Here is a 12,774-nt window from a genome sequence, read left to right as displayed (position 1 = left end):
AACTAATCGGCCGTAAGACAATCTTACCATAAAAGACAGGATCATGACAAATGAAAGGGGGGCGTTCCCGAAAAAGGACAAAATGAAACATAAAAAATCAGTATCGAAATGAAACGGCTTCTCCAGAAAAAAAAACATTTGAATACATTCAAAGTGTACAGTGCAGACTGGGGGAGAGACAGCATAAGTAACGGGTTTTATTTTGTGGATTGTTCCGAAGCACTTCACTCATCTCCGAATTATTCATAGTATCACACGTTTCCTGGTTGCTTTCGTTAATCCCCATTCAGCACTGCACTTTTTCTTTTATCGATACAATTCCTTCCTTCATGAGGAGAGGTATCCGTTTCCAAATTCTAGAATACGTGTTTCTAACTGAGCTCTGTATGGCGCTGTAAAAGCCTTCTGCACGGTCGCTTGTTCTTGGCATACAGTCTCATGTCCGCTGAGAGACCTCTGTTCCAAAGTTCTATGGGACATGTAAGTTGGAAACTCTGGGTCACCGTATAAGCCTTTATGAGGGTTAAGATTTATAGAATATAAAAATGGAAGTACTTTGTAAACGGAGAAATGAAACCAAACTGTCAAACCAAATTGTCAACCAGTTATTTATTTATTTATTTTTTAAATCTCTTAGGGCAAAACTGCCTTAGGACAATTAGTTCTGTGGTGTAATTGACTGCAGCAGAGAGGTCTATAGCAAAGATGCTTATGGCGAAAATACCAGACATGATAATAATTACCTTTGTAAGGTAAGTGGGAAGTGTATCTCTAAAAGATAAAAGCATAGTTAAGAGAAGAGCCATGGAATTTGGGGGCAATGTAGAAGAGACTAATGAATGAGTGAATAGAGAGGGAGAGAGAAAGAAAGAGAAAGGGGTGGGGGTGGTGGGGAGAGTCTTAGATCAGCACTTTTATAGATCATTGGTCCAAAATAATGCCTTTGAACTGGGGAGGGACTCATTTCTTCTATGTCACATAATTAACCTTAAATCTTTGAAATATCAAGTTTTGGGGGCACTTGGCTGGCTCAGTTGGTAAAGCGTGTGACTCTTGATCTCAGGGTTGTGAGTTTGAGCTCCATGTTGGGTGTAGAGATTGCTTAAAAACAAAATTTTAAAAAAGGGTTTTATTTATTTTATTTATTTATTTGAGAGAGAGAAAGGGAGAGAGAGTGAGTGGCGGGGGGGGGGGGGCAGAGGGCGAGGGAGACGGAGAGAATCTCAAGCAGCCTCCAGCATGGAGCCTGATGCAGGGTTCAATCTCACAACCCTGAGATCATGACCTGAGCCGAAACCAGGAGTCAGAGGCTCAACTGACTGAGCCACCCAGGTGGCCCAAAAATAAAATCTTAAAAGAAATACCCATTTTTCATAAGCTGAATTATTTCAAAATAAAAGTCAAACAAGACATTTTAAAAGGTGTTTTCTAAGGGAAAAAGGGGTGTTTCAGCATTTGGGGGAAAAGGCAGAGGAAAGGGAAAAGGTACAAAAGCAAGAGAGAAAAAGCTTTCGGCTTATCCTGGCTGGATGACTCAGTCTCAAGCCATATCGCATTTGATTTTTTTCCTTTTTATTCCCTTGTGGTGCAGGGAGGAATAAATTAAGAAGAAAAAAAAGCCTTATAGTGTTAGCATTTATCTTTCAACAAACAGGAAATGAAAATGATACCATATTAGGAGCCACTTTACGTTATTCATCTTCTGAGCCTTAGTAAGTTATTGACCGGCCAAACTAAAAGATGCTCTGAACACATAATGCCAAAGGAATTTAGTTTTCCAAAGTGGCTCAGTTAGAACAATTAAAATGTTTGCAATGGCATTCTTCTACAGTTATTCGTATTTCTGTAGTTATTTGGGTTTTTTTTTTTTTTTTTACCGTGTTTTAAGTTTTTAGGTGTTAGAACCAGAATATTCATAAAATTCTAAAAAATATTGTGTCTTAAAAGTTATCATGGGGCAGAAGGAATGAAAGCATATCTATTATTCTTTTTAAAAAACAAGTAGTCTGCCATACTGAATGTTACAAATTAAAGGGTGAGAGGTGATAGTTACTTAAGAGTCTGATGAATATTAACTGTGACTTAATTTGGGGATAAACATTGTTGATGGAGCAATTAACCAAGACCAAGGAGAAGGAAATCCAAATTCCCAGCATCAAAAGGAATCATCACCTCTATGTTCTATCCAGATGTCTACCATGCTGACATTTTACTGGTCAGAGGTAATAACACTATGTTGCAAACACATACCTAGAGTTTATACACACGGCCACATCCATAAACCCCGGAGGTTACTGCCATGGGAGACAATTTCTCACTTCTCCGTGAGAATATTAGCGTAGAATTCACTGTCCATTTTGAGAATTACCCAGGTTCCTTATTTCGCCTCATACTCAATTTTACCATCCTAGCTCTGCTTTATTATAAAAGATCAGCAAGGTTACAGAAAAAAGGCAAAAGTCCAAGTTTCTGTTTTTGTTTGATCAGTGCTAACTAGCATGTAATATATTCTTGGATGGGTTCTGGATTTTTACCATCAGTTACAGCTCTAACTCTAACACAAACCCTTTTAACAATTAAAGAAAAAAATCACCTGCCAAATTCACTTTTTGTTGTTTTAGGCAAAAAGGCTAATATTTCACACCTACTGAAACCACATCCTCTCTCTACTGGGGCTGTCGTGCATTTTTAATACTCACTGGCCCTTTAAAAAGCTTTCAGATTCTTTATTACTTTTTATGCCGTTATTCCATGAGCTCAGCATCCCTATCCATTTTCACGGCATCCTTTCATTATTATAATATGACAATACAAACATTTAATATTAGCAAGTGTATATTCCAGCATTCCCTCATAAACTGAATCCCATGCAAAGCAAAGCAAAGGAGGATGAGACATGTACTCCAAAGGTCAACTAAAAATTTGGTTGGCAAATGAAAACAATTTTTTATGTTGTGCTAGCAGACATTACTCTCTAAAAGCTTTCCTGGTGGGTACGGGAGGGGTTTCTGGTGTAAAAAGGAATGCCAACAGGCCCCACATTGAGGGGACATGCTCGTACAATGTTTGCTTATTAGCAGGTTCCCCAATTTTGGAGAGAGACAGCAGAGTGAAAATGGATGAAGGTCGTGGGCACTGCAATCACACTATGCTGGATTCAGATTCTGGCTCTGCGACTCTGAGCACATTATGTAACCTTTTTAAGTATTTAGTTTCTTCTTCTAAATATGGAATAATAATCTCTGAACTCTGAAGAGTTGTTTTGAGGATTAGATAAGTTCTTGCACATAACAAGCTTAGCATAGAGCCTAGTGCTTCACGGATGCTCAAAAATATCTAACTTTCTCTAAAGGAAAGTTACACCGTCTGGTCTATTTAGACCTCAAGTGGTTGAGTATATGCTTGGAACCCGGGTCCATGTGACAAGAGTTCTGTGCAGTTTGCAGTGGGCCTGGCTGGGGAGAGGATTTTGATGTTTTGAAGAATGGAACAGAAATCGTAGGAGAGATGAAGCCCACTGCTTATGGATTGATTTCCTTGGTTCTTGCCGTCTCTTGCCCTCATCCTAGGCAAATGCTTTTTCTCCCCTTGGCTGATACAGGTCATCCCCTCTTCTATTAGCCATGGCCTCAAATTAGGTTTTAGCCTGTCCGGGCTGTGAAAGGCTGGAACGCTTGTATCGCTCTGGACACACTGATAACCGCCGAAGGCAAGGAGCTCCATTCAACATCTTCAAAGATAAAAACTGAGGAGATTAAACTCATTCTTTTAGCAGAGAAAAGGGAACACGGTTTTAGGTTCATTTAACATAATCACTTTATATGTTGTCTGGAGGACTAATCATTTTAAGCCCAATTTGGCGGTTCTCACTTGTGAGAAACAGAATCTGAAATAAATGAAGGATCCTGGATGTGTAAAAACGTTTGAATTACCGAGGACGGATGAGAAGAAAGGACCAAGTGACTCATGTGATTTCACAGAGGCAAGGACTGTTGTGGCCACCTCAAATCCTCTCGTCCTACTCTTGTATTTTATAGTTGGGGAACCTGAGGCCCCAAGGGTGAATGCACCCAAGAACACGGAGCTGGGAAGGGGCAGAAGACTAGAATTCCAGTTGCGGGACGCCTGGTCAGACTTTCCCACTCTGGTGTGACTGTAAGAGGCACCTGGGATGCTAACTGAAAACACAGATGTTTGCCACTCTTCCCACCCCTATGCTAAACCACCACTGCAGAAACTCCAAGGCAGGGTGAGATACAGAGTGTCAGCAGGCACTCCACGGAGGACCAGGCAAGCCGGGATCATTCCCAGACAATGATGATCTCCAATTTAATTGACTGGGGTCTCACTTAAACTTGCTAAGCCCAACATGCCAAGCGAGGGGATGTGGGGGTAAACGTTTTAATAAGGACCCCATGTGTCTGGGTTTAATGCACTCGTTTTGGGAGACAGGACTCTCTTCCATGGACTGAGTAAGTCCCAACAGTGGCTGTTTGGTTTTATATACGATGATGATTGAGGCAGAGTGCATCCCGTTTCATGGGTCTCTAAAGTACGTATGATCAAAAGAAGAAAAACAAGAAAAAACCAAACCAAACCAAACGATTTGGAAGGAGGGGAAATGAAATTCTTCTACCCAACTGAGTATTTACCAAAGAGTTCTTTTTGACCCACTTTATCAAACTCCGGTCATTCACATGCCTTCAAAGCTCAGCGCCATTGAAAACTTCTAAATGATTTCTTTAACACAACTGCAGTTCTCAGGTGGTAGGCAACCTATGGCTCACTTCATCCCAATGGAAGAATTTCCCTACTTTTATTGTATTCTGTCACCATCTTAACATTCCTTACGTGTTATTATTAAAGACTCTCTTGACATTGAAAGCAGACGCACACTAATACTCAGTCATAGTCTAGGAATTCTAATGCTCCCAGAGTTAAGCAGGATTTTAAATTATGAAAAATAAGTGTCTTGGTTTTCAAAGAGGGACGTGGAAGTGAGAAACCCAGAGACCCTCTCTTCTTTTCCTTGGCTCCAGTCACAAAGCAGTGGTGCCATTAGGACGTCTTCCCCGCACGCTCTGAGCTTACTCAGGGAGAGTCCGCGCCCCGTGAGGCCGCTGCTGCCAAGAACTGTCCTAAGTGCTGCCTTCCCTGGCGTTGGAGAGGCCCGAAGTGGGGACACATTACAGATAATATACCTGCAGAAGTCCAGGAAGCTGGTGTGACTACAAACAGCACCGCGAATGGTAAGTAATCACTCGTGAAGTCCCCGCAGTAACTGACCCGTGTTAGGCTTAATGTCTCCCTCTGCTATTGAAGCTTGCACACTTTTCTCCCTGCTGACGTTTCCTTGGAGCTTATGGTTCCTGCTGTACGTGATTTAGAAAATTTCCAAGGGATTCCTGTGTCACCGAGTTCCAGCCTTGCCCGGCTGCCATGGATTGCTGAGGAGGGAGCTCCAAGAGGCAGAGAAAGGCATGGCCTCCCAAGCCAGCTTTTACAACCAGTGATCTGCAAAGACTGCATGTCATACACAGAACCTCGGTGAACCAGGACGACCCTGAGTGGAAAGCGTCAGGTGGCAGCGCCACCAAAGGAGGAACACGCTACACAGGCTGGGCTAGAATCTTGGGCATTGCCCACTATCTGCCATCGCTTTGAACAAGGGAATGAGACCTTCTCAACTTCAGTTTCCTCATCTGGAAGAGGAGAGGCACAGAGAATTATTTCTTTCACTCTAACAGCCAATAACTGGTCATCAGTAACTTAGGAACACCTTTTCAAAGGAGAAGAAAGGCCCAGGCTCATTAAATGTTTCATGTATACTGATTTCCAAATGTTCTATTTTTCCATTAAAAAAAATGACAGGATTGAGGAATTCAGGAAGTATCTACTCACAGGGGGGTTGTGAGGATTCAATGAAATTAGGGGTAGGAAGCATCTTGCACACTGCCTTGGCATATAGTAGGAACTCAGTAAATACCCTTTCAAATGGTTCCCCAGGTCCTTTATAAATTACAAGCAGAACAGGAGGCATTAAACAGCTCTCTTCCAAAGCCACTGGATTCAAAGTGATCATCTGGGTGAACAACTCATTCCATTTTGCCAGGTACTTTCCCAGTTTTGAAACTGGAAATCCCAAGTCCCAGGAAAGCCAACTGTGAAGGTTGGTCATCCTACTTCTTGAGGAACAGAGAGATGAACTGGAGAAAGAACACATATTCTTCCACTGTCTCCCTCACACTATGATCAAGGCAAATCCTTACACGGCTCTCTTGGCCTGGACTGTACTTGCCCCCTGCCCCCTCCCGTGTCCGCCCCGCCATGCCTCCTATGCTTCCTCTTATAAATTCCGCCTGGTGTGGGATGAAAGACAGGCTAGTCTCCTCTCCTTGCTAGGCTGCACATATAGGAAGGAAGAGGCTGTCTTGCTTATCTGCATCCAGTGCTCAGCACACAACAGGTGCTTGATAAATGGTGACCGAATGGAATCAAATTATTAAAGACAAAAGGTCCCCCCCCTCCACTCCCACCCTCCTGCCTGGGTCAGGCAGAGCATCCCCATTGGTTGGGGCAGCTCTTTTTCCCCTTGGCTGCTTCCAGTATTCACTTTAAAGGGTCTAGAGGCTAAGGGATTGCAGGAATCCTGTCCTGAGCCTGGGCCCCTGCCACATGCTGGGCTGTGGACATGAGGAAACACCGGATCTCCAAGGCTGCTTCTTTCTTCCATTCAAAACCCATCTTTATATGCCAGGGAGCCGTACATATGTGCTGACAACTGAGCAAGGTCACATGATCATTAAAACCAACATACGCGGCCAGAAAAATTTATCTATGCCACGAATGTCTCAGCTTTCTGAGACAGGGAAATCTGTCTGAAGACTTTTTCTTGTCTGTTAAATCCGATGCTTTTCCCTTCTCCCAAGATGGAATCCCGATCTAGCCACTATGATACATTGTGTGCCATCTCATTCATGGCTTACTGGTTGAGACAGTTCATAAGCATGTCCCACCTAAGTGAACCCAGGCAAGTAGATTCATATGAATTTAAATGCTTTGAGCATCAGGTGCTTCCTTACAATCCTGCCCATGGCATATGGGTGGGCCATTCTTAATGTCAACCTATTTCTGCATCCTGTGTCTGCGGCTCTTGTGTGTGTGTGTGTGTGTGTGTGTGTGTGCGCGTGTGCGTGCATACTCCATGACCTGTATAATAAGACCATGCATTTTGATTGTGGGAACATCATTCCCCTCCAGTTCTGACCTAGCCTCTTGTCCGCGTAGCATCCAGAAGAATCTGTCGAAAGAAAGCATCTAACAGATACAATCTTAAATTACATTCCCTCACCTCAAAAAGCCATGTCCTTCACCCAAATGATTACCATGGTGTCCATCTATCTTGATGTTAGGTGCATATATGTACAGCACAAGCAGCGCACACAAATTCTCTACAATGCTGGGCTTCCGGGTAACAGATGCGGTTAATCACCACCGAGTCCACTGCTAAAATGTCAAAAAATTACATCTGTCTTTGTAATAGTGAAATGTGGCTAGAAATATTGCGAAAGGCTCAGAGTGCCCACTAAGATGTCTTCTTGACCCCTCTTCCCTCTGAGACCAGTAACAGGGAGCAACATGAGAACTGAATTAACCACTCTGTTCACAAGCTCCACATAACGAGTTCACGGCTAGGAAAACATGCATTATATATTGTGGTAACTTCCCACAAAAAGAACAACAATACAAATGCATGTCTCACACAATGCTGACGGGACAGGCCTAAGGCAGACTCTGTAGCCCATGATCTCGATTTCTGCCCGGTTGCCTTACCTCTCAACACTGGAATCGGGAAGGCTTTTCATGCGATTCAAGTACAGCGTTGCACAGAGAGCACCAAGAAAGGAAACATCTCTAGCCAGGATCCCCCGAGGCTAACAATGGTTATTAAATTTTTTTTCACCTAATCTTTAGGAGGGGTTCATTAGAGGTAAGAAACACAAGAGCCTTATGTTTTGGATCAGAGGGAAGGTTTCTGCGGTATAGATCCGGGGGGCTAGAAATGGACAGCACTCAAGTGGCTTTCATTCATGATGGTCATGCCTGGCGCTGGCTGGCAATGCCCTGCAGAACTCTCCTATGGAACACTTTCGCAATGATGCTCCAGGGCAGACATAATGAACCTCCATTGATCTATGACATAGATTTAAGCTTACTGGGGTTAGTTTTCTAAGGGGGCCCACATGTGCCTTTGCTCCCAGATGTAAACACCAGAGGTCTAAGTCCTGCTGTGCAGAGAAAGGCCTGGCAAGTCTGGGTGGTAGGGGGAGACTGATCCTCCAACAATACAGGGATCAGCCTTGGGGAATTGTTCCAACTTTGACGGCTCTTTTCTGTAGTGCTAACTTGTGCAAATGTTTTTCAAATTCAAGTTAATGAATAGGAATTCTGTAATATACTTGGAGGTAGAGGTACTTCCTGGTCTGGAGAAATGCCTTCTTGAAGGCAAAGAGAAGTAGCTGTGGGGCTGGTCATGCCCAGGGCGTCCCCAATGGAGGAGGTGATTTGTCAGTGTGCTGTGGAGGGAATGGGGGGATGATGCCAAGGGGAAATAAGAGAGAGGCTGTTCAAGCATAAGAACACCTCTTCAAAGTATTCTTGGCTGCTGCAGGGACCTGGTTCCCGCAACACCTCAGGTCCTATGGGCACAGCGACTGTTCGTTAAGTCAATTAAAAAGTACGTTTCCAGACATGGGTAAAAGACATGGCAAATGTGACAGCACAAACATGAAAATGCTGACCCGAGAGGAAGAGGAAGCCTGCAGTGAGGACGGCTGGTGGGTCTAAGTGTACCTTGTCCCAGACTGCCCCACAACTTGCCAGATCTGCAACCCAAAGACTTTCCGTCTAATCCTGACCTCTCAGCTCTGGCTCAGGGTGAGGGTTCTTCAACAACTAAACATTGTTAACATTTTCTGGTATATTTCATCTGCCTGAATAATAACTAATGGATAAAACTGGGTTTGGCCCCTCTCTAGTGCTGAAACTCTTTTGAGCATGTTTCTAGTGTTTTCAAGAACCCGTCAGTATCAGCTAGCACTACCCAAGGAGGGGACAGTGCCACTGGAAAATTACTCATCTATAGTCTGTTTTCCCTTTAAAATGTAAGAACCAGGAAGGCAACCTTAAGCATCTTGCTCACTCTTGCAACCCTTTACTGGCTTCAGCAAGGCTTCTGCTGTGTCATACAGGCTCTGGGTGCTGGGTGCTAAACGAACTGGTAAGATAGATGGATGAATGAATGAATATCCATCAGCCCGCTTTCCATGATCCCCGAGATGGACAAGTACTTGTTACATGAAGCCGCTGTTGGGGAAACCCGACCAATGTGGTGACTAGAATGGTTTTATACACCAAGGCGAGGAAGGAAGAGGGAAGAAGGGGTTCACAGACCTTTAGGTAGCCAGGAACCTAAGGGAACAAGTTGCTATTATATAATGTGATGCAAATGGGTTTTTTTGAATCCTCTGGAGCAGGGGTTGTTTGGCAAACTTCTGTAGGAGCCAGCCAGATAGTAAATATTTTCAGCTTGCCAGGCCATAAGGGACTCTGGTGCAACTACTTGAACTTTTCTACTGTAATGCCAAGCAACTATGGCCAGAGATGACGCATCAATGAATGGGCGTGGCCATGTTCCAATACAACCTTATGTATGGACACTGGAATCTGAATTTCACATGCTCTATTCTTCTTTTGATCCCTCCCCCTCCACCTCCCCCACACTATTCAAAACATGAAAACCCTTCTGAGCTCTTGGGATTGGGCTCCTGATCTGCAGTGTGGCAACTCCTGCTCTTGACAAGCATTACGCCATCACTTTAAGAATTCCCTCAGCCTTTGAAGAAACCAAAACCTTCAGAATGAGTCTGCCCCTTCCTTCGTTAAAGCAAACTCTCAAGCAAAAATATCACAAGGAATACCACAGGCAACTACCCCATAGTAACTTCTGGCCAGATGATCTTCTTTGAGCCCTATCACAAGTTGAAAACCCTGCCTTCAGTTTGATTTAGGGCTGAAGGATGAAGGGGATCTATGAATAAATAAAATCCACAAAAAATCAAAGAATCCTCCTAATGGTCTGCAAAGCTCCCAGGCCACACCCACCAAAAAACAACATTAAAGCTGCCAGGGGAGAACGACTTGACTTACTGATGGTCTAACTCCTTTCCTTCTCTTGCCAACTCTTGGGGAGAGTGAGGAGCAATGAATAAAGTCGACAATCAGCTCCTCAGTAATGAACAATGGCCCCACGCTCTCCAATCTGGAATCTGGGACACCTACTTGGGCAAACCATGACACTCTGTGAAACACTTTATTCTAACTAAATGCTGAGAATTTAATTTTATCAACTAAATAAATACAGGGACTTATATCACTTTATAACCACCAATACGTAAAGATTTTCAGTAGCAAGAGCCATAGTTTGTTCTTCTGAAACCAATTTTTCAAGGGCTTACTACACATCAGTCAGAAGTGAACTCTGGCGGGGGGGGAGGAGATAAATAAAGCTACTGTTTTCCTTCTGAAGAAACATGCGAAATTTAAAGGTGTTTCCAAAGACTTACGTAAAAATTTGGGGATTTTATGATGTGCCCTTTGCCTGTATGAATATCTTACTGTTCTAATAAGTTCATCTCTGTAGTCTGAATGGAAAAATATTAACTAGCTAAAGAAAATAACTTTTGAGACAATCTTACTAAAAAAAATGTAATTCGTCATATAAGATAACTAATTAAAAAAAATCCTTTCTATCCTGAAAAGTCACAACAAAAAGTTTAAGTGTGTTTTGGCTGATTTTTCTCTGCAACTATTTGAAGCTGTAAATGACTTAACTCAGTAAAATTCCAAATGTAATTATCTTCTGTACTTAGCCTAGGGCTCTCCATATATCTCGGCATTGCTGTCTTGCATACAAAATAGGCTTTTCGATGGCTGGTAACAATATAATGTACAACATTGTTTTAATTTCCCCTAGTCGGCTAACCTCTTGCCTACACTAAACCAGCCAGAGGAAGAAGCCACACTGAGTCATCAAGCACTCAAAAGCATTTTGGAACTCGGTTGCATAAATGGGGTTTGTAGGGTCAGGCTTTTGCAATTGTACATTTTAATAATCTCTATTTCTGACCCAATTTTTACTTTTAGAAACTCATTTTCTATTAATTATACCAAGAATGGAATTATTGTTAAAATATGGTGGTTCATCAACAAGTGACATCAGGAAGTGGAACCCACATTAAAAAATGCCCCCCATCCCTCACAACTGTGATCCACAGGAAAATATGCAAAAGTTTATTTTCTATAGTCACAAAACACATTCAACATGGCCCAAAGGATTGCCAAATACAAGATTTTTATATATATACATATATAAAAACCTACATATATATGTATCTAATATATACATATATATGTATATAAGATATATGTATACATATTATATATATTATAGATCTGAATACATGTTTTTGTGTGTGTGTGTGTGTGTGTGCATATTTAAAATGTGTGCACTGAACCCTCGGGTGTTCTCAGTGATGGAGAGAAACGGGGACACGTTAACATGAGGAATAAATCCACACGCAGCTTCTATGTTAACTCCCGACAGCATGCTCGTGTGTGCGCGTGCGGACGTGTGTATGCATGTGTATGCGTGTGTGTGTGCGCACGCGCGCGTACTTGCTGCTGACACTCACATGTGCTTTCTCTCCCCATCCATGCTCTCAATCTCTCTCCCTGGCTCGGCTCCCTAACTCCAGGTTACCGATATTGGCAACTCAGGGGCCTTACATTAACAACAGATTAAGTTTTTAACTTAGAACGTTTTCCATTTGCAGGAGAAGACACGGGGGGGGGGGGGGAAGCGAGGGCGGGGAGGGGAGATGGAAAGCTCACGAGGTGGCGGGGAGCTCGAGGCAGACACAGAGATGCACAGAACTTCGAAACGTCTCAGCAGCAGCTCCCAAGGAGGAGCTGAAGGTGGACTTTCCCGGAGAGTGAAGAGAGACGAGAGAAGAAAAGGACACCAACCAGTTTTGGACCTCCCATTCAGTAATGAGTACACAGGAACTCATCGCAGGACACCACAGAAATGTGGAGTTGAGGAATACTGAGGCAATATTAAAAATAAATGTGGCTTTACCTGTAGCTCTAACTGCTGTACAACCTGCATTTGTACTCTACATTGAGCTGTACTTCTATCGTCCAGCGCATGCTCGCTGTTGAGATGTCTGCAACAATACATAGAAAATCATTAAGTGAAACGGAGAAACAAACAGGAAAATATAAGTTACCAGGACGTTTCAGCATCAGCTAGGCAGTGGGTCTAGTTCACAGCGGACAGTTGTCGACTTGTGCACGGCCTGCCCTTCTCCATCCCCACCACTGAATACTGGCATTGCGTGTAATTTAGTCCACGGTTATCACCAAAATCAAAGTCTTCCAGGAGGTTCTGCAGGGCCTCGAGAGAGAACCATTTACACATAAATAAAATTTAAGCAATTAAGTCGAGGTGGCTTTTTAAGACCCCCTCGATGGGTAGATACCTAAGAAAGGGACCGCCGGCTGGTTCGGAAGCCTAATTTGGATGGGGCTGGATATGAGGGTTGGTTCACAAGAACACCGATTTTATGTAACGGAGGACACACCCTTATACTGAAATGCAGTAACATGAACGTCAGAAACGGCAAAGGGTGGAAGACCAGCGTGACACGTACG

At 43.2% G+C, this 12,774-nt stretch overlaps 1 protein-coding gene across 11 annotated transcripts in view; it reads right to left on the bottom strand.

The window, feature by feature from the left end:
* FOXP1 (forkhead box P1) overlaps nucleotides 1-12,774 on the bottom strand; it is a 490,351-nt gene that overhangs the window by 32,501 nt on the left and 445,076 nt on the right. For all 11 annotated transcript variants that reach the window (XM_078076030.1, XM_078076044.1, XM_078076039.1 and 8 more), the window contains one exon: nucleotides 12,200-12,287. In XM_078076030.1, the coding sequence (XP_077932156.1) occupies nucleotides 12,200-12,287 (88 nt within the window). The remainder of the gene's footprint in view (nucleotides 1-12,199; nucleotides 12,288-12,774) is intronic.

This window comes from Halichoerus grypus, chromosome 1 (assembly GCF_964656455.1).
Source record: "Halichoerus grypus chromosome 1, mHalGry1.hap1.1, whole genome shotgun sequence".
Lineage (NCBI taxonomy): Eukaryota > Metazoa > Chordata > Mammalia > Carnivora > Phocidae > Halichoerus > Halichoerus grypus.
This window is presented reverse-complemented; position numbering and strand designations above follow the sequence as displayed.